General features: G+C 47.8%; 1 protein-coding gene across 1 annotated transcript; it reads right to left on the reverse strand.

Annotated features, from left to right (window-relative positions):
* Positions 1-10,142: 10,142 nt before the first annotated feature.
* Positions 10,143-14,018, reverse strand: MAGEA4 (MAGE family member A4). The gene is made up of 3 exons (XM_039249886.1): positions 13,788-14,018; positions 11,822-11,917; positions 10,143-11,662 (listed from the first exon to the last, which is right to left on the reverse strand). The coding sequence occupies exons 1-3, from the start codon at positions 14,016-14,018 to the stop codon at positions 10,649-10,651; spliced, it is 1,341 nt and encodes a 446-aa protein (XP_039105817.1). The 3' UTR covers positions 10,143-10,648.
* Between the last annotated feature and the right edge of the window lie 8,687 nt (positions 14,019-22,705).

Genomic DNA, 22,705 nt, shown 5'->3' on the forward strand with positions numbered 1-22,705 from the left:
TAAATAAAGTGCATAATAATGAATGTAATCATTAAGCCTCTTGCTTATGCACAGGCTTATATAAATATTGGATCTAATTGTGTCATGTGTAATATGGTTTAAATAAAAATATAATTTCTTTTTAAAATATTAGTTAATATTTTGAAGGGAAGGCTTTAAAAATAAGGTAGATTCTTATCTGTGGCATTGTATTTGAAAGTCTGAAAGTTGTGTGACACCATGTATCCTACTAATTGAATTTCAAAGTTTTTTGTTTCTAATTACACAAATGCTAAGTACAATGGAGGCTGATGTTGATCAATATTGGAAACTAACCATCTACAGAATTCATGTTTATTTTTGGTAGTCTAAATCACATTTAAAATATTTATGATATTTTATATATATGCAGGAAATGTATATTTCCTTCAGAAAAGATTAGAAAATATAGAAAGAATAACTAAATAAATTTTTCAAGAATAACTGAATAAATATTTTCACTAGCAAGAGAAAAAGGATTCTTGCCATTTTGTTGTATACCCACTCTTCTGGTTGTATGTATATCTATCTACATGAACATGTGTGTGTGTGTGTGTGTGTGTGTGTGTGTGTATGTGTGAGTGAGTGTGTGTGTGTGTGTGTGTGCCACAGTCTTTCAATTCTGGTTGCATTTTAAAAAAGTTTTTATTTAAATTCTAGTTAACATATAGTGTAATATAAGTTTCAGATGTCCGGGGCCGCCTGAGTGGCTCTGTCAGTTAAGCGTTCAACTTCAGCTCAGGTCATGATCTCACAGCTTGTGAGTTCAAGCCCTGCATTGGGCTCTGTGCTGACAGCTCAGAGCCTGGAGCCTCCTTTCGATTCTGTGTCTCCCTGTCTCTCTCTCTGCTCTTCTCCCACTCATGATCTCTCTCTCTCTCAAAAATTAATAAAACATAAAAAAATAAGTTTCAGGTGTCCAATATAGTGATTCAGCTTTTCCATATATTATCCAGTGCTCATTACCACAAGTGCACTCCTTTATCCCCATCATCTATTTAATTTGAATAAATTTGAAATGTTGGTGCATTTGTCATAGATAAGTTAGGTTATAGATAATCTAGGTTTTAAATTTGGAGCATAGAACTTCTGATTCTGGCCAATATGAATAAGGACCAAATTCACACACCTACCTAAAACAACTGGGAAAACCTATATGTATATTTAATTATATATAAAGCAAAACTTTTTAATTTATTGGAATTAGGTAACATGGAACAGTAATTTCTGCTAAATGAAAAAAAAAAAACAAAAACAAAACAAATAAGGCAAGCTCTACAATTGCCCCTAGCTTACTTACTTCCAAGAAAGAGACTGCAGACCAAAATAAACAGTAAGGGAGCCCGATTGTCTCCTTGTATTGAAGAGATGGAGCTGGGAGACCAGGGAGGCCAAGGAGGCTAGAGCTTGCAATACAGAATACTGGAGAGAAAAAAGGTGTACATAGAGATCTCCTGAGCTCACATAGGGCTGGGTATATTGTTGCCAACAGAGTGGAAAATTTTATAATTCATAGTGCCCGTTGGTTAGACTACTCAGAAGTGTTTTGCCTTCTGGGCAAAGGGTTGTGAAGAATTATTTTTTAATATTTTATTTATTTTTGAGAGAGAGAGAGAAAGAGCATGAGTGGGGGAAAGGGAGAGAGAGAGAGAGGCAGATAGAATCCGAAGCAGGCTCCAGGCCCTGAGCTTTCAGCATAGACCCCAACATGGGGCTTGAACTGCGAGCAGCAAGATGATGACCTGAGCCCAAGTCAGATGCTCAACCAGCTGAGCAACTCAGGCACCCCTATTGTGAAGAATTGTTGACCATAGATTAAACACTGTTTTCACCTCACCCAAAAAACTTAAACCAAAACTCAAGAGGTTCATACTATTTTAAAGTAATTTAACTGTGTTCCAGCTAATTCTTACAGGAACCATTTCAACTGTATTTTCAAAAGAGATTAAGCTACACAGTTTTAATAGATTGTATTTGTTTCCTATTGTTGCTATAAAAAAATTAGCAAAGTTATCACGGTTTAAAATGACACAAGTTTAAGGGCACCTGGGTGGCTGAATCGGTTAAGAATCTGATTCTTGATTTCAGCTCAGGTCATGATCTCAGGGTTCATGATTGAGTCCTGTGTCATGGCCCAGGCTAACAGCATACAGCCTGCTTGGGATTCTTTCCACTTCTCTCTCTACCCCCCCGCCCCATTCATGTGTGCATGTGTGTGTGCATTCTCTCTCACTTTCTCTCTCTCAAAAAATAAACTATTAAAAAATTAAAAGGGAAGATGACACAAGTTTATACTCTGAAGATCTGTAAGTCAGAAATCCAAAATGAGATTTTACTAAAATGTGCAACACTAGTTCTTTGCAGCTCCTAAACTGCCAACATTCCTTGGCTTGCAGCCACATCACTCCAGTGTTTCAATCTTCGTTTTTGTGGTAAATGCCTTCCTTTCATCCCTCTGTTTCCTTGTTAGAAGGATTCTTGTAATTACAAGTAGGGTCCATCCACAGAATCCAGAAAAATCTCCATATCTCACCACACTTAAAAAGTCACATCTGTAAAGGTCCTTTTGTCATAAGAGGAACATCCAGAGATTCTAGGAATTGACACATAGATATCTTCAGAAGGTTTATTATTCGGCCTACCACATAGATTTGGGTTGACAGCAGGGAATCTGAGCAGCAGTCAAGGAGACGGTGTGCCCTGTTGTGAACAGAGACAACAGGTAACAGCAAAATTAACCAAACTCCTCATTCTCCTTGAGGACATTTGAACATGATTTAATAAAAATTTAGAAAGAAGGAAGCACATGTGGAAAGATAGGGTCTACAGTGCTGAGAGGCTACGAGGCCAAGGGAGGGACCTCTTTTCCAGAGGAGAGTCTGAAGCAGACCCAGGCCGGGGAAGATAGACAGGGATTGGTGTCAGCAGGAGAAAAGAGCCCGTGCAAAACCTAACGTGGGTGGTGGGCTGGAGGGAGAATAGCCAGTCCTGTGCGGAGGATAGAGAAGCATGAGTAGGTAGGAGGGCAGTGCGTGCCTTACGTGTATCTAGTTCAGGGGTAGTGGGCAATGAGGACTTAGGGAAACCAGAAAGGGATGGTTAAGTGTGCTGGGGCTGCAGAGGTTGGGAGGCCACAAGTTGTTGGCAGTGCTGGAAAGCCAGGCAGCAAAACTAGCTTTCAGCGTATTGGACAGAATGGAGTCCCCATCTATACACCTGTGCAGAAACATAAGGAAGTCTATGCCTGAGAAATAGCCTTTGGCACAGAACATTCCTAGCCGAGCTGGGGTGGGGTGGGGAAGCCTAGTGTTCTGTGGCTGGGTGACGGGACCCACCGGCCCAAGGGAGAAGAAAGGGTGCTGAGTGGATAGGACTGGGTTCATAGTCCTCATTTCCACCAACTACCCTGCCTTGCTCACGTTTATGGGGTAGATTTGTGTGGAAGGTTTCGGATGGAGCCACAGGTTTCACCTAAAATTCTGACAACCATGGTCTACCAGTGAGACACAGAATGCGTTGTGGAGATTTCCCAGTTAGATACAGGACATGTAGGATGGATTCGTGTCATCCTAGCCTCCTGGACCCACAGTTGCCCCTAGCTGCTTGCTCTGCGTGCCACGAGTACCTTTCGTTGCCTGCGGAGCTGCAGCTGTCTGAAACAAGGATAGCTGGCGGAAGTGAAGTGTCGAGTGTTGGTGGATGCATACCCGGCCTTGACAAGGATGCCAGGAGCAGAGTGTTAAAAAATAACCCAAAACGCATATATTATGCCTGTACTCAACCAGAAATCCACCAATCAGAGGAATTTCTCCGTGTTTCCTTTAAAAAGTTACATCTGTATATACATATGTGTATATGTATACGTGTGTGTGTGTGTGTGTGTACATATCAAGTTGCTGGAGGGTGCCATTCATCAACCCAAAATGTGGCATCTGTCCCCGGCCTGAGGCTTCCACGTCCATGGACGAAACCCATAGTCCCCCAACTGCTCATGGAACCTCAGAATTCCCATGGGAAAGTATTTGTGAGGGTGTCCACGGTGCTTCCTTCCTAGGAAACATGGTCGGTCCGTCACAAGGTTTCCCCAGCCCATTCATGTTCCTTGCCCTGCGATGGAGCCCACACCTCCTCATCAGTTGAACAAGAAAAAGGGCCGTCTTTCCAGGTTTTCCATCCACCCTGCAAACATCCACACCTTGGGCCTGTCCTGTATCCCACACAGAATCTGACGGCAACACAGGCCAGCCATCATGGCCACAGGACATCCTCTCCTTCTATGGCAAGACCTCAGAAGCCCTGGAAGGCAGTTCGAGCCAGGGACACCCTGTGGACAGCTTTCAGGCGTGTCCATACCCAGCCCTTTATCTGCAGAGTCTGAGGAGATTCGTCTCAGGGCTTTTGCCTCCTGACTTCACCCTCCTTGCCGCTGCGCACTTCCTTCGACTGCTCCTGGCTGTTCCTGGCCCTGCCTAGGCTCAGTCACCCCTCACTCACACAGCCCCGCCCTCTCTGTGGGGTTGCACTGCACCCAGGGGGAAAGTCCCCAGCCCCCAGCTCCCAGCCCCGGCCCCTGGCAAGGACGCACTAGATTATGCTAGAGGAATCCAGAGATGTCGCTCACCTGAATGATGCAGGGAGCCAAGAGTCCTCTTCGTGACAGCCGTCGGGGGACTCGAAGGCAGCGGGCTGTCTCCATGGTGCTGGTCCGTTCATGCAACAGCCTTGCCCTGTCAGACCAACCTGAACCTTCCAGCTGGTGATAATGATTCAGAGATTTCCCCAGCCTCTCACGTTCTTTGTCCCAGGCCCCTCCCCTTGTCTCCTTCTGGCCTCTTTGCCCCCAAGCTAGACTCTAGAATCAGAGCCCTGACTGCCCGCCTGCCTGGGGCTCTCAGAACGTGCTTTTTCCTCCTTTTCTCTCAAGGACTCTGGCAACCGCTTTCCCCTGGATGCTGTCAATGCCCCTCACTAGCTGAGGGTGTCCCGGCTTCTGGTCATTCTGACAAATCCTCCTTTCTCAGAGTAAAGGGGGAAATGCCTTGTTGGTCTTGCAGAATCTCAAATCACTTGCAACTTTTATGAGAGTACAAATCGGTATAGCATTTGTGGAATAAACTTTCAGATGAATGTATGAAATGTTCAATTGTCCACATTTGAAAACAATGTTTTCTAATGTTTACCCAAGCATTCATATTCAAAGATGTTGTTTTCATTTCATTAATCATACGATACGGGGAAAGCCACTTACAGGTCCATCAGGAAAATATTGTTTATGTTAGTAATTGTGGAATATGCATCCTTTAACATTCCAGGGAGTAATTTCAAAATGAGATGAATCTGTATGTGCTGTCAGGGGAAGATCCTGCGTCCATTTTATTAAGTAGCAAAAGCTAGTGGCCTGTCAATACGTACATTCTTACCTATTCTGTTGAAAAGAAACCATATATTCTGACAGCATACTATTGAAAACGATAGTCACCTGGAAATAACATACACTAGATGGTTAGTCATGGGGACTTCGGAGGAGGAGGCTGAATTCCGGAAGAACTTTGAAAAGGGGACATTGTGACTTATCTGTGTTTTTAGACTTTTTTTTTTGCAATAGGAAGATATACACTACTACCTTTATAATTGAAATTCAGATGTAAGCCTAATGACAGAAAAGCAGCCATGTCAAAGTAACTGCTAACTGATGCAATAGACAAACCCCGACATTTGAAGAGCTAACAGGACAAAAGTGCATTCTGGGACACATAAATTCTGATACCATTTGGCAGGGCCCTCCGCATTTCCTAGACCCTGGAGAGCCTGGTTGCTTTCATCTTGGGGCTACCCTATCTCAATGTGGGGTGGCCGTGGCGAACCAAGGGAGACAGCATGAAGCTGACATACCGACGCACTGGCTCTCAGATGCCTGGATGTGATGAAGGATGCTTTTGCTCATGTCTCCATGGCAAAGGGTCATCACACGACCCTTCCTAACCACAAGTGGACTGGAAATGGAGGGTCCCCTGTGTCCAGGAAGGAAAGCAAAGACAAGGTATGGATGAGATTGAAATTTCTCCCATGTACTGCTACACAGTAGGTGCTCGACCAAAGGCAACTACCATCATTTGTTATGACAACTGACTCTATTAACTAGAGGTATCTCCGAGGTCAGATTTGCTTGGTTTTCTTTGCATTTTTAAGTGCCTACCTCATGACAGATGCTTTCAAATACAGGACCACATCTAACGCGAAGAGGATCCTGTACATGTCGGCAGGGAGTGTTCACCTTCCTCAGGCAACAGTACTTGTCTACATTGCCTGCACTCCCCGCATTGCCGTCTGTAATCACAGTAGGCTGAGAAGTTCCTCCTTCCTTTTGAAACATGGGTAGACTCAGAACCTGTCTCTGCTACCCTCCATGTGACTAAACTTGCCTGAACACCTGACCTGCACAGGTGCCATTAGGCTCACTGAACACCAGGGCTTTTTCCGTGGGGCACGTACTAGACAAGGGGCAGTGGGAGGATGGTTATTTTTTTCGGGTTCGATTTGGCCTCAATTGTCCACCGAGCAATCATGTTGCACCACCCAGGAGGACTGTTAGGAATTTGACTTCAGTGGATGTTTGCTCCTCATCGACCACTTCTGATGAAGCATTACTATCTGACCACCTAAATGAGCTCTTTCATCTGAATACGAGTTCAGTTCCCAGCCTCAAATAAGAAAATCCTACAAGTCCTTCTACAAACACCAGGGTGGCTTCAAAACTCCTCTGCGTAACATCAGGGTTGATCCCTAAGTCCCTGGAAGGTTATAGGTGCAATGAGACATTCCTCACAGCCCAAAAGGAAAACAGAGAGTGGATCAAAGACCACCTGGGGAGGATGAACAAGTGTGCTAAGGTCACAGTCCAAGTCCCATTTTCCATCAAAACAGCTTTAGCTGTTAGAGCGGTTGGAGGGTAAGCTCCAGGAGAGCCACGGAACCTGGGCAGGGAGTAGGCCTGCTCTATGTCATGGGAGGGCATGAAGCCCTTGTGTAGCCAATAGAGGAGACAGCAGAGATGAGCCGGCCAGCAAACCAGGTTCCAGAGCTGGACAGGAGGGCACATATGGGAAGAGGGGCTGTCATGTGGGAAAGTGTGGGGACTGGACAGAAATGGCAGAGCCTGGCAGAGTCTGCTCTGAACAGGACTCAATCCCCAAATTGTGCTTCCTTCTTGTCACCTTTCTTCCTGAGGCCTGCTTTTGCTACCTGGACCTCGGAGTCCTCCTCTTTGTCATCTGGGAAATAACATGGTAGTGAGAAGACAAATGAAGTAGGAGTCAGAAGGTCAGCGACAGGCTGGGGTGGGTGGGAACAGCGGGGACTCTACATGAATTCAGACCCGGGGTCTAGTGGGTCTGGTTTCTGCTCTGTCACTTGGTAGCCGTGTGATCCTGGGAAAAGGACCAAGTCCTGTGAGCCTCAGGTTCTTCATCTGTGAAGTAAGTGGGTTGGATAAGCCCCGTCTTGCAGGACTGGAGGAATGTATGTGATGTATGCAAAGCACCTGACATGGTGTGCTGGGCATATATCAGAACATTGATGAATGGCAGGTGTTTCTAATGTTGGTTTGATCCCAGACCCTTCTACTCTCTCCAAAGGCATATTCTCTGTTTACAGCTCACGCTAGAGTATATGCAGCTCAACAGGACATGGAACAGCTAATAAGCCAAAGAGGATGCTTCATAAATACAACTCGATCCATTTTCTTTTTTTTTTTTTAATGAACAAAAAACGTTTGCTCTATTTTTGAGAGAAGTGACAGAGCACGAGCAGGGGAGGGTCAGAGAGGAAGGAGACACAGAAAGTAAAGCAGGCTCCAGGCTCCAGGCTCCTAGCTGCAGCATAGAGATCATGACTTGAGCGGAAGTCGGACGCTTAACCGACTGAACTGCACAGGGTCCCCAAGGTCCATTTCATTTTCGAAGGCAGAGGACATATGTGGGATATATGAGAATATGTGTGGAATGTGGCTGTGGGGGAGTTGTCCCAGCTGGAGACAACACGAAGCTGCTAGAAGTTGAATCAAAGACCAACTTCTTCCCTTCCCGTGCACATGCTCTTCCATCCAAACCACTACTTTCATTCATTCTCCAGGACCAAAACCCAGACCTGGCTTACAGCTGTCCAATGACACTCAAGATAATCAAATTAAAAAGTCTTTTGAATGCACTGGGTTGTGGTTTGCCATGGCCAGCAACAACAGTGTCAGTCTAGACCTTCTGGGCTCCACTTTAAAGGAATATACCATATAGGGGCGCCTGTGTGGCTCAGTCGGTTCAGCGTCCAACTTCGGCTCAGGTCATGATCTTGCAGCTCTTGAGTTCCAGCCCCGCGTCGGGCTCTGTGCTGACGGCTCAGAGTCTGGAGCCTGCTTCTGATTCTCTCCCTCTCTCTGCCCCTTCTCTGCTCTTCAGCTCTCTATCACAGAATAAAGACACATTAAAAAATTTTTTTTAAGGAATATCATCATATTTCTCCAGAAATCCTTGCAGATGATGGGTAGAAAACATCTACTCTGTGCACTGTGTTCAACTCCACGGGGACACGAGTGCTTGTCCCTTTCGCTTCCTGACACAGATTTCTCTTTGGTTTCCTCATGATCCAAAAGGAATTTCTCGGAGCCATTTTCTGTTTCAGATTTTTCTCGCACCCCTAAGGCACACCATCTGTGGGCCTGGCCACTGTCAACATAAAGCTTCGTTGTCATCAGCTGCCCAGGAGGCATCCCACTGACCAGAGACCCCAGGCCAGCCTGCCTCAGGAGGGGCATCCCCACTGCAGGGCCCGCCCCTGGAGCCCCGCTGCCTCAGCCTTCTTTCACTTGTTCGGCTAGCCTTGGGGACCCCTCCCCACCTTCCCACTGCTGCTAGACAGTCACGTATGNCAGGGTCCCCAAGGTCCATTTCATTTTCGAAGGCAGAGGACATATGTGGGATATATGAGAATATGTGTGGAATGTGGCTGTGGGGGAGTTGTCCCAGCTGGAGACAACACGAAGCTGCTAGAAGTTGAATCAAAGACCAACTTCTTCCCTTCCCGTGCACATGCTCTTCCATCCAAACCACTACTTTCATTCATTCTCCAGGACCAAAACCCAGACCTGGCTTACAGCTGTCCAATGACACTCAAGATAATCAAATTAAAAAGTCTTTTGAATGCACTGGGTTGTGGTTTGCCATGGCCAGCAACAACAGTGTCAGTCTAGACCTTCTGGGCTCCACTTTAAAGGAATATACCATATAGGGGCGCCTGTGTGGCTCAGTCGGTTCAGCGTCCAACTTCGGCTCAGGTCATGATCTTGCAGCTCTTGAGTTCCAGCCCCGCGTCGGGCTCTGTGCTGACGGCTCAGAGTCTGGAGCCTGCTTCTGATTCTCTCCCTCTCTCTGCCCCTTCTCTGCTCTTCAGCTCTCTATCACAGAATAAAGACACATTAAAAAATTTTTTTTAAGGAATATCATCATATTTCTCCAGAAATCCTTGCAGATGATGGGTAGAAAACATCTACTCTGTGCACTGTGTTCAACTCCACGGGGACACGAGTGCTTGTCCCTTTCGCTTCCTGACACAGATTTCTCTTTGGTTTCCTCATGATCCAAAAGGAATTTCTCGGAGCCATTTTCTGTTTCAGATTTTGCTCGCACCCCTAAGGCACACCATCTGTGGGCCTGGCCACTGTCAACATTCAGCTTCGTTGTCATCAGCTGCCCAGGAGGCATCCCACTGACCAGAGACCCCAGGCCAGCCTGCCTCAGGAGGGGCATCCCCACTGCAGGGCCCGCCCCTGGAGCCCCGCTGCCTCAGCCTTCTTTCACTTGTTCGGCTAGCCTTGGGGACCCCTCCCCACCTTCCCACTGCTGCTAGACAGTCACGTATGGGTGGGGCGTGCCCTGCCTCTCCTAGTGTCCGCACTGCTAATACAGGGCCCTTCCGAGAGCGAGCAGAGCTCAGAGAATATCTGGCAACAAATGGACCAGTAAGCAGGGGTCCTCTGTGCCCAGATCCACTGGCTGCTCCTTTCGTGGTGAGCAGAGCCAATGCAGGCACACATATCTATGCCACTTGTACAGAATGACAGACAGCAAGGGATGAGAAGCAAAACATCTTTTATTTCTCATTTTCCTGACCCTGGCACATTACTGCCAAGGTCTTCCAGATTTCCAAGACATCCCTGTGCCCAGCCCAGGCACTGACATTCTCTTCAGGATCCCAGATGAGGATGGAGGGGTTCCCGGCTTGTTGCACCAATGGCAAAACTCTGAGTCTTGAACCGGACAAGTACAAGAACTGTGGCTTGAGTGCCACTCACACACTGAGCCTCTGAAGCTCCAGAAACCTTCTAACACAAGGAGCAACATGGGAAAGCTTCCTCAAGGAAACAAACAAGGATTTCTGAGGTCGCATAGACAGAGAACAAACAGGGAGCCACCCAAACGTGATGTGGGCCCCACTTTCCCCAAGCAGCCCTGGCCCTCCCCTACTCACAGCGCCCAGTGCCCTCCCTGCTCCCAGGCACAGGGAAGAAGTGGCCTGGCCTCCTGCCCTGCAGGGAAGGCTGCTGGACCCCCAGCGGAAAGGGCCCGGCTGCCCCTCTGGCTCACACCCACTCTTCCTCATTGCTGGCAGCCTCGTGACACAGGGACAGGGAGGCCCCAGATAGCCTGCTATTGACCATGAGGATATGCTGCAGCACGTGCACGCTGCTGGTCTCCGCGTGGGCCCTGGGACCCCACAGGAACTCGTAGCGTGCGGGCTCGCTGCCGGGCACCTGCCGGTACTCCAGGTACCCTTCCTGCACCCAGACCTCGGTGAGCAGCTCCCTGGGGTCCCCATAGAATATGTGCTCCCTGCCATCATACACCCCCAGGACCCCCAGCACTTTCCACACCTCCTCCTCAGGGGCACATTCGTCCTCCAGGAGGATCACTCCCAGGACCACCACCAGGAGGCTGGTCGTGGGCATGGCCTGCTTACCACGTAGCATCCCACCACAGGTCAGGCCGAGGATGGTGTCCAGGACGTAGGAGTGCTCGCCGGGGTCCACTTCCTTCACATCAACGCCAAAGACCAGCAGCAGGTACTGGCAGGCTTGGTGGAAGATCACAGGGAACTGGTCCTGGACATCTGGGCTGACCACTGTCAGCATCTCAGCCTGAGTGGTCGGCTGCTTGGTGCGATATTTGACGAGCAGGAACGCCAACAGGTCGATCAACTTCATGTAAAGTGCGTCTTGGAGCAAGGGCTCGGCCACTGCTGGGTCTCCCCAGGAGCTCGATTCCTCCTCATCCGGGTTGCTGGGCTCCTCATCAGACTGGCTCTCTGGAGCACATGCCATGTCAGCAGGGGAGGGGCCAGCGCTCTGAGGGCTCTGGGGAGGACTCAGGGACCCAGCAGCCGACCCCTCCTCCACGGGGATCATTAACAGGAAAGAGCAGGAGGAGGAGAGAGAGGAGGAGGAGAGGGAGGAGGAGGGGGAGGAGGATGAGGGAGATGGGGTTTCCTCCTCATCCTCAGCCCCAGAGAGCTGTGCATCCAACAGGCCTTCGGCCTCTTCAGGGTCTTCTTCCAGCATCCAGCCCTCCCTCTGCAGGGGCATGATGTTTGTGAGAACCTGAGGAAAGATGAGGGGGGGTCCTCAGGGGGCAGCCCAGCCCAGAGAGCCCGAGGAACCAGACCTGAGAGCAGGGACGTGTTGGGATTGGGGGCCAAGGGGCCCCTCTGGGGTGGGATGGGCAAGAACCTGGCTCCACACACACAACATGCACATCACCTTGACAACAGGCGGGCACCAGTCTGCACGTCCTGTGCTCTGTGACCTCAGGACTCCTGCCTCAGACCAGGGCCTCAACTCCAAAGCCGGTAGCCCCTGGAAGACAGAGGGAGGGGGCACCTCAGGTAGGGGGTGCAGGCTCTAAGCACCACCCTGGGTCCTCACCCCACACCCCCAGGGCTGCCAGGAGATTCTGGGCTGCACTCTGTGCGGTGCCCCACAAATCTGGCCCTGGGCCTTCCCCTACTTGGCCCCTCTGCTCACAGCTATGGCCCCTGGCAGGTCTGGGCCCCGCCCCTCTGCTGGCCTGAGGCAAAAGTCTCAGGACCAGACCACACAGCCCTGAAAGTGGAACAAAAGGAAGCCCTGGGGCCACATCTGGACACGCCTGCCAAAGGTCCACAGTGGTTGTCCCCCATCGGGAGGGATGGCCACTTCCTGGCTTCCACCTGTGCTGGGATGGGTGCCCCTCTTCAGCCTTCAACAGGACCCCCTGGGGGGCCTGGAAGAACTCCCTGTGTGGACCTCAGGCCACCCTCCTTAAGCCGAGGCCTCCTCTCCAAGACCCCAGAAGAAAACGTCAGGAGGAAGTAGTCCACCCACCCAGCCCGGGTCCCCCCAAGGCTGACACGAGCGACGGGGCAGGCCTGGTCCCTAGGTAGGTTTCCTGCACTGGGAGGCCTCTCCTGCTTTCTCACCTCCACCTTGACCACAGCGCGGCATCCTGCCTCAGCTGACCTGGGTCCAGGCCCTCACACCCAGGCCTCCCCTCGCTGAGACCAGGGGACTGGAAATGCGGAGGGGCTCAGCCTGACAGGCCCTGCCCCGGGGTCCCAGGGCCCCCCGCGGGGGCGGCTCTCAGAGGGCTGCCCCTGTGCTGGAGTCCAAGCAAGGTGCCTCCCGCAGTGCTCCCGCAGGGATCTCCGGAGGAGCCCCAGCACCTCTGCAGGCCTCTGTCCGCCGTCCCCAGGCCCACTGCCTCTCACCAACGCCCTCACGGCCCCGAGAAGCAGGGGCGAAGGCTGTGGACGTCACACGAGGCGACAAAGTCTGGGGATCCCGCGGCTTATGGCAGGGGCTGCGATGGGTTCCTTGGGATCCCTCCGCCGGATCGTGTCGTCCCTGTCTGGAGTCCCTGGACGGCCTGGGCCTCAGGATCTGCCGCCTGAAGGCTGCTCGTCACACACAAAAAGCTCTGTCTGGCGGCCACCCAGATCGGAAGTTCCCACAGGCCTCAAGTCCCTCAAGTCATTGTCATCTCTCATCCCCAACAGGAACCCCCTGGATGAATTGGGCCTCGGGCTCTGCAGCGCGAGGGTTGCTCCTCACACACAACAAGCCGTCAGTCTGGCCCGACCCGGAGTGGAAGACCCCACAGGCTTCCCGTTCGCGTCACTCCGCCCTGTGGCCTACACCCCGCCCGCCTCCCCCCCCCCTCACTGATTCCCTTTTGGGTTCTGGGTCCCTGGCCCTCCCTCTGCTCCTCACCTAGACCCCTGTCAGAGTCTGGCCCTGCGCTCTACCGACTGGAGGCCTAGCTTCTTCCCCCAAGGCCCCACCGAGTCCCCGAGACGTGGCTGCAGAGGTCCGGACCCGCCACGGGGCATCACCACACGCACACTGGGGCCTCCCCGGGGTAACAGCAGGCTCAGGACCCGGTGCGCTAACCAACCTCTGTTCTGGGGCCTTGGTGCCTTCCCCTCCTCCTCGTCCCTGTGTGTCCTCCCCTGGACGCCAACTCCCCGCGGATCAGGGGCCCTCCCCTGGGCGGACCCCCGAGTGGAGTCGCGTGGCTTCGCCTCACGTTGCGTCGTGACCTGGTGGGTCCTTGCTCCCAAGGTGCCGACTCTCTGAGACCCAGACTCCCAAGTCAGGACACACAGCCCGTCCATCCTGCCCGGGACCCTCCCAGTCGCCGACTCCGTGCTGGGGTCCAACGGCCCTTCCTCTCCCTTGTGGTGCTCACCTTGAAGCCTAGTAGGCTCGGGGGCCTTCTAGCTGCCAACGCGAGGCTGGGCGGTGCTCCCGCTCGCGAGACGCCAAGCTCCACGCCAAAATGCCGCTCGCGAGACGCCAAAATCCCGCTCGCGAGACCCCAAGCTGCCGCTCGCGAGACGCCAAAATCCCGCTCGCGAGACGCGAAACTCCCGCCCTTCCAGTCTCTTGAGACCCGGATGCGGAAGTCCAGACACCCCATGGGACCTCATTCCCCACGAGATGCTCTCCTAGGCTGCCACTAGGGGTCGGCTTCCGGGCCGGGGCCTCTGTTCTGGGGCCAGGGTCCCTCCCTCAGTGTTCCCTTAGTGGCAATCTGTACTCTGGGGATGGTGGGTGTGGGTGCCCGCGGCTAACTGGAGCTAGTGCCCCTCAGACCTGGATCCCTCGGTCTCTAGGACGCACGGCTCTGGCCACCCGATCTAGGGGCTCCCTGGACCTGCGCCAGGGATCGACTTCCTTGCTCTGGGCTGCGGCCTGCTCTGTCTCCTCACAGCACTGGGCCCTCCTCCCCTTTTCCCACCTGAGTGGCTGCTCCTGACAGACAGCGGGGTCCCCCTTCCTCCCCAGCTCACCTGCCCAACCCCCCAAACTGCCCCCCACTCGGTGTCCCTGGCTATCTGAGCCCCGGATGCCTGAGTCCAGCCTCACCCAGTGTCTCCATCCCGAGGGCCTCCCCGGACTGACTCTGATGTGGGGTCCAGGCTCCTTCCGTCCTCCCTCTGCATCCTCACGAGGAATTGACACAGGACCTGGGCCCTGCCTTCTGCAGACCTGAGGTGTCGAGGCCCCCACCCCGTGTCTCTGAGCCCTGGCTGTGGAAGTCTGGCCTTACTTGGACCATGAGTCTTCATCCCACCCAGGGATCCTGACCTGGGATCCTGACCCTCACCCCACGTCCTCAGCTCGCTTGGACTTCCGAGGCACAGTTTAATAGATGCAGTTTTCAGCCGCCCTCTCCAAAAATCCCAGGGCTGAGTCAGGGGCTGATCGCCTCTCCCCAGACAGGGTGGACCCCGCGGTTGTCGCTCAGGTCTTGACACCTGCTCCAGGAAGATCTTGAGACCAACTCTCTGGGGCCCTGAGTCCACTGCCCTTAGCCCCGCTGGGAGAGGGGCTCTGCCTGAGGATCCTGCTGGGGTCTCCTGGGCTGCTTGTAGGGCTGCCCTGGATTCAGAGGTGGGAGGGCCTGTCGTGCTCCCTCAGAGATCGACATGGCTGCCAGGCCTGGTCCCCTTCCCTAGGTCAGCCCAAATCGGGCCTCCCAGACCAAAGCCCCCACCTCTGTCATACCTGGGGAAGGGACGTTGGTGAAGTCACATCGGGTCCCATAGCTAGGGATCCCCAGGTGCCGGTGGAGATGGATTCCCAGGGTCAGGGGCCTTTCTGTCCTCCCAGGGATCCTCACCTTGGCTCTGGTAGTGTCAGGCCCCACCCTCTGCAGACCTGAGTCTGTGTGCCTTAGACCCAGTCTCTCACCTCCCCTCCCCCTGCCCCCCCTCCCCCCGTGGACTTCACTGAGTTGGATGAAGGGGTGTGTAATTTTCTACATGCAAAGATCAAGGTCAACTTTCAGCTTGTAAATACTCACCTCATTCATTCTACACTGTTGAATCCCAAATCTGAGTACTATTTCTACTGAGATGTACACTACTCTCCCAGATTTGAAAGATTAAGATACCCAGTTGAGCAATTATATTCACTGAAGGCAGTGATTTCAACCTTGAAATCAGAAAACTGAAGGAAGCTACGTGGACACTGGGAAAAGAACATGAAATAGAAAATCTCCCTGGTAGTACCCAATAAATGAGTGGTTTTCATGCAGAGGTGCATAAGAAAAATTTTAGGAGGAAAATGGAATGATTCACATCTCCACAGAAACATAGATACATCCACATTACCTTGAAGGGATTTTAGGTAAGACATACAAAAGCTAGTAAATGGTGAATGAAGGATGGGAGAGAACACAATGAACCTTGTGGCCTTGGGGAAGGGTTTGTTGAAACACTCTCCATGCCATGTGACCCATTAGAATTTAACATGTGGTTGTGAGGATCAGAGGTCAGTAGATCTGAAATGGCTCTTTAGGGGTTCTAAAGAAATGTCCCTTTTCTCCAACCAAAGCATCTTGGCCTCCTCACACCCACCATGAGGGGAGGGTATCAGGATGGTGCTGTGTTATGTCTAAGCTGCATCTTGGCCTCCCTACCCCTTATCCAAGGACATGTCAAGATGGTTTTTAGTGTTGTCTAAGGCCATACCCCATCACTACCATTGGCTAGAGGAGATCCTTTCTGACTAATCAAACCCTAAGAGTGTGGCTCCTCATTGTCCTAGAGAGAGGTATAAATAGGCAAGTCAGGAGTCCAGAGTAGACCGCTGGGAAAGTTTGACAAGGCAAAGGTGACTAGGAAACGATAATCCCTTAGCAGAATATGGAACAACCCATCCCAAACACCAAAAGGAAGAAGAAAAGGAAGATGTCCTGCCAACTCAGGTCCAGAGACAGTGTCAAGGTGATATGACCACACCCAGGCTCCTCTTCCACTTCCTCCTTAACAGTTCCCCAACATTCCTACTCTGTTATTGCTTGGCAGACCCTCTCCACAGCCTGCATACCTTCTCATGAAGCCCTTGTTCCCATCCATTCCTCATCATCTTTCCCCAAACTATTGCCTTTCTGTGGTCACTCTGTTATTCTTCTTGGTGCCCAAGAAAACCATGGGAATAAAAAGATAACTTCAAGAGATATTTTAAAAAATCCCCTCAAAAACACCCACCTTCAAGAAAACCTAAGAAAGCTAGAAGGCCAACACTATGCAGCCTTTATCATAGGCCAAATGAAGGACTGAATCAAAATGAGCCAGAGCGGGACTAAGAGAGTGTGGAGAAATTCACCATTTCAAGTGATTACCTGGCCAGCCAGTAACTTCAGAGTGAGGCCAGAGATCTCATAACTATCTGTGAAGTCTCTAAGGTCTGGTCCCTGAGAAATGACCTGTGGTGTAGAGGCCAAATCTTAGACCTACAGGGTAAACCAATAGTGATGATTAAAACTACCAAATTGTGAAAAGGCATGTGTGTGTGTATGTGTGTGTGTGTGTGTGTGTGTGTCTTCATAAATCCTCTAAATGTATGGAGGAAGGAAGGAGGGAGGAGGAAAGAAATAGGCAGGTGTATGAGAAAGGAAAAATGTGGGCGTCCTACAGGATTGGGGGTCAGACCAGAAAGTCCATAGTAAGCCATACATGGAGGATAAGGACTGGGTGAGGTCTGAGCACTGAAAAAAATAATAACAACAGAAAAGATAATACTTATCTTATGGGAAAGAAAGAAAATGGCGTGTTGTTTCTGTCTGTGTGTGTTTTGTGGGAGCAGGGCACAATGTCAAGGCATACACTGAAAAAATTTATATATAGAATGATGTGTGTGGGTGACAGTGCCCCCCCAAAAGGCAGACAAATACATCACCTCTAGGTCATTTACATCATAGTCTTCTTTTTTGCATTCTCTCTATGCTGTAAGCAACTGAATGTCCTCAAAATGACCAAAAACCTTATGATATTGAATATCAGTGACATTGTGAATGGGATCAGTTTCTTGATTTCTCTTTCTGCTGCTTCATTATTGATGTATAAAAATGCAACCAATTTCTGTACGTTGATTTTGTACCCTGTGACTTTGCTGAATTCATGGTTCAGTTCTAGTAGACTTCCGGTGGAATCTATACCATGGAATACTACATGGCAATGAGAAAGAATGAAATCTGGCCATGTGTAGCAACATGGATGGAACTCGAGGGTGTTATGCTGAGCGAAATACGTCAGGCAGAGAAGGACAGATATCATATGTTTGCACGTATAGGAGGATTAGGTGGAACTTACCGGAGGACCATGGGGGAGAAGAAGGGGAAAAATAGTTGGGGAGAGGGAGGAGGCAAACCATGAGAGACTCTTGAATACTGAGAACAAATTGAGGGCTGATGGGGATCGGGGAGAGGGGAGGGGGTGATGGGCACGGAGGAGGGCACTTGTTAGGATGAGCACTAGGTGTTATATGGAAACCAACTTGACAATAAACTATGAAAGAAAAAAGAAAAGAAAATCAATGACAGAACTTTCCAGTACTAAAATCAGTGTTTGGACACCCAAATCCAACATCAATTAGGTCATTTTTTAAGAAACTTGAGGTAGAGTAGTGGCATCCCAAAGGCAGGACAATGGGAGTGGTTCACACGCAGTGCAGGCAATAAAGTGCAGATAAGTTTTTAAATTAAACTTTTAATTTTGAGATAATTGTAGACTTATATGAATTCATAAATAATAAAAAGAGATTCTGTGTACCCTTTAGCCAAATCCACTAATGGTAATTTATTATAAAACTGTAGTAGTATAATATTGCAAACTGGATATTGACATGAATGCAGTCAAGACACAGAACATTTCCATCATTTCAAGATTCCTCATGTTGCCCATTTATGGACACTTCCATTACCCTCCTACTTCTACTCTCTCTTTAACCTCTGGTAACCAGTCATCTGTTCTTCAATTATATATTGTCATTTCAATAATATTATATAAATTGAATTGTACATAAGTTTTGGGGATTGGCTTTTTTCACTCAGTATTATTCTCTGTAGATTTATTCAGGTCATTGTATATATCAATGGTTCATGTCTTTTTATTGCTGAGTGGTATTTGATGGTATGTATGTACCACAGTTGTTTGATCATTGTCCTATTAAAAAGTATTGGATTGTTTCTGGTGTTTGGTTATTATGAATAAAACTGTTCTGAATATCCATGTTCAGGCTCTGGGTGAAAATAAGTTTTCACTTCTCTGAACAAATGTCCAGGAATGTATGGGTCATATGGAAGTTGCATGCTTAGTTTTATAATAAACTGCCAAGTTGTTTTCCAAAGTGACTATAACATTTTATATCCCCACCAGCAATGTATGAGTGATGCAGTTTCTCCACATCTTCACCAGCATTTTTGTCATCATTTTTTATTTTAGCCATTCTGATAGGTGTATAGTGAAGTCTCATTGTGTGTTTTTTTAAAATTTTTTAATGTTTATTTAGTTTTGAGAGAGAGAGAGAGAGAGAGCTGGGGAGGAGCAGAGAGAGAGACACACACACAGAATCAGAAGCAGGCTCCAGGCTCTGAAGCTGTCATCACAGAGCCCAATGTGAGGCTCAAACACATAAACTATAAGATCATGACCTGAGCCGAACTCTGACACTTAACTGACTAAGCCACCCAGGCGCCCCTCATTGTGGTTTTGATTTTGATTGTTCTAATAGCTACTAATCCTGAACATCTTTTCATGTGATTATTTGCCATCCTTCTGTACATTCTCTTAAGTGAAATATCTGCTCATGTCTTTTGCCCATTTTCTAATTGGATTGTCTGGGGTTTTTTCACAGTTGAGTTTTTAGAGTTCATTATATCCTAGATGCTAGTGCTTTATTGGATATGATATGCAAATATTTTCTCTCAATCTTTATCTTGTATTTTCAACCTCTTAAGATGGTCTTTTGTAGAACAAACATTTTTAATATTGATACTCTATTAATTTTTTACTTTTATGGATCATGCATTTGGTGTCAAGTTTTAAGAACTCTGTGCCTAGCCTTATATCCTAAATTTTTTTCCTGAGATTTTTATAGTTTTATGTTTTACAATTAAGTCCATTATTCTTTTCATGTTAATTTTTGTGTAAGGAGCAAGGTTGAGAACAACTTTATGTTTGGTTGGTTTTTTGTTTGTTTGGGTCTATAAATGTCCAATTGCTCAGCACCATTTGTTAGATAGGCTTTCTTTCCTCCATCGAATTGCTTTTATATCTTTATCAAAAGTCAGTTCAGAATATTTGTATGGTTCTATTTCTGGGTTCTTTTATTCCATTGATCTATGTGTCTAACATAGTCTTGATTACTGTAGCTATATAACAAGTTTTGAAATAGGTCAGAGAGATCTATCCCAATTAATTTTTCTCTTTCAAAAATGTTTTAGCTATTTTAGTTCCTTTGTCTATTCATATATATTTTATTTTATTTTATTTTTTATTACTTTCTCATTTGACTGCAGTTGACACACAGTGTTACATTAGTTTCAGTTGTACAATACAGTGCTTTGACAAGTTTAAATGTTGTGCTATACTCAGCACAAGTGTAGCTACCGTCTGTCACCACAAACCGCTATTACAATATCATTGACTATATTCTTTATGGTGTGCCTTTTATTCCTGTGACCTTATTTATTCCATAACTGGAAGCCTGTATATTCCACCTCCCTTAACTCATTTTGCCCAACCCCCACCCTGTCCCCTCATTTTAGAATAAATTCATCAGTATCCACAAAAATTCTTGCTGGGATTTTGCATTATGCCTGTGCATCAATTTATTTTATTTATTTATTTTATTTTTTATTTATTTCTGAGAGAAAGAGAGACAGCGTGAGCAGGGGAGGGTCAGAGAGAGAGGGAGTCACAGACTGAAACAGGCTCCAGGCTCTGAGCTGGCTGTCAGCACAGAGCCCAATGCGGGGCTTGAACCCACGAACTGCGAGATTATGACCTGAGCCAAAGTCAGACGCTTAACTGATTGAGCCACCCAGGCGCCTGCCTGTGTGTCAATTTAAAAGATACACAGCCAGGGAGATAATCTATTTCTCCTTGTGTGAGTTTTGGTAGTTTGTATCTTTCTATGACTTGATCTATTTTATCTAAGTTATTGAATTTATGGTCATAGAGCTATTTGTAATATTCTGTATTATCAATTTATTATCCAAGGGATCACTAGGGATGCTCCCTCTTTCATTCTTCTTTTTAAAAATTTTTAATGTTTATTTATTTTTGACAGAGAGACAGAGCATAAGCAGGGAAGGGGCAGAGTGAGAGGCAGACACAGAATCTGAAGCAGGCTCCAGTCTCTGAACTGTCAGCACAGAGCCCGATGCAGGGCTTGAACCCATGAACCATGAGATCAAGACCTGAGCCAAAGTTGGACATTAACCGACTGAGCCACCCAGGTGCCCTTTCCTCTTTCATTCTTTTTTTTTTTTTAATTTTTAAATGTTTATTTATTTTTGAGAGGGAGAGAGAGAGAGAGAGAGCAGGGGAGGGGCAGAGAGAGAGGGAGACACAGAATCTGAAGCAGGTTCCAGGCTCCAAGTTGTCAGCACAGAGCCCAATGTGGGGCTCAAACTCACAGACCATGAGATCATGACCTGAGCCGAAGCCAGATGTTTAACTGACTAAGCCACACTGGTGCCCCTCTTTCATTCTTGATATTGGTAATTTGTTTCTTCTTTCTTTTTTCTTAGTTAGCCTGGTTAGAGATTGATCAATTTTAGTATCTTTTCAAAAGCTTGCTTTTTAAAATTGATTTTCTTTATTGTTTTCCTGTTTTCAATTTATTTTTTAATGTAGTTTATTGTCAAGTTGGTTTTCATATAATACCAGTGCTCATCCCAACAAGTGCCCTCCTCCATACCCATCACCCCTTTTCCCCTCTAACCCATCAACCTTCAGTTTGTTCTCAGTATTTAAGGGTCTCTTACGGTTTGCCTCCCTCCCTCTCCTTAACCATTTTCCCCTTCTCCTCCCCCAAAGTCTTCTGTTAAGTTTCTCCTGATCCGTATATAAGTGAAAACGTATAGTATCTGTCTTTCTCTGCCTGACATTTCACTTAGCATAATACCCTCCAGTTCCACCCACGTTGCTACACATGGCCAGATTTCATTCTTTCTCATTGTCATGTAGTATTCCATAAACCACATCTTAATCAATACATCAGTTGATGGACATTTAGGGTCTTTCCATGATTTGGCTATTGTTGAGAGTGCTGCTATGAACATTGGGGTACACGTGCCCCTGTGCATCAGCACTCCTGTATCCCTTGGTAAATTCCTAGCAGTGCTATTGCTGGGTCATAGGGGAGTTCTATTGTTAATTTTTTGAAGACCTTCCACACTGTTTTCCAAGTGGCTGCACCAGTTTGCATTCCCACCAACAGCTTAAGAGGGTGCCCATTTCTCCAAATCCTTGCCAGCATTGATAGTCTCCTGATTTGTTCATTTTAGTCACTCTGACTGGCATGAGGTGGTGTCTTAGTGTGATTTTGATTGGTATTTCCCTGATGATGAGTGACGCTGAGCATTGTTTCATGTGTCTGTTGGCCGTCTTGATGTCTTCTTTGGAGAAGTGTTTATTCATGTCTTCTGGCTATTACTTCACTTGATTATTTCTATTTCGGATGTGCAGGTGTTTAGGAATTTGTCCATTTATTCTAGGTTGTCCAGTTTGTTGCCATATAAATTGTCATAGTATTCTCTGATAATTGCTTGTATTTCTGAAGGATTGATTGTAATAAGTCCATTTTTATTGGTGATTTTGTTTATTTGGGTCCTCTCTCTTTTCTTTTTGAGAATCCTGCCTAGAGGTTTATCAATTTTGTTTATTTTTTCAAAATCCCATCTTGGTTTCATTTGATCTCTTCTACTGTTTTTTTATTATTCTATATTGTTTATTTCTGCCCTCATCTTTATTATTTCTCTTTTTCTGCTTTGTTTGGGATGTCTTTGCTGTTCTGCTTCTAGTTCCTTTAGGTGTGCTGTTACATTTTGTGTTTGGGATTTTTCTTGTTTCTTGAGATAGGCCTGGATTGCAATGTGTTTTCCTCTTTGTACTGACTTTGCTGTATCACAAAGGGTTTGAATTGTTGTATTTTCATTTTCATTTGTTTCCATATATTTTAAAATTTCTTCTCTAATTGCCTGGTTTACCCATTCGTTCTTTAGTAGGGTGTTCTCTAACGTCCATGCTTTTGGAGGTTTTCCAGACTTTTTCCTGTGGTTGATTTCAAGTTTCATAGCATTGTGATCTG

The sequence above is a fragment of the Hyaena hyaena genome, unplaced genomic scaffold (assembly GCF_003009895.1).
Source record: "Hyaena hyaena isolate Hyena2069 unplaced genomic scaffold, ASM300989v1 scaffold_348, whole genome shotgun sequence".
Lineage (NCBI taxonomy): Eukaryota > Metazoa > Chordata > Mammalia > Carnivora > Hyaenidae > Hyaena > Hyaena hyaena.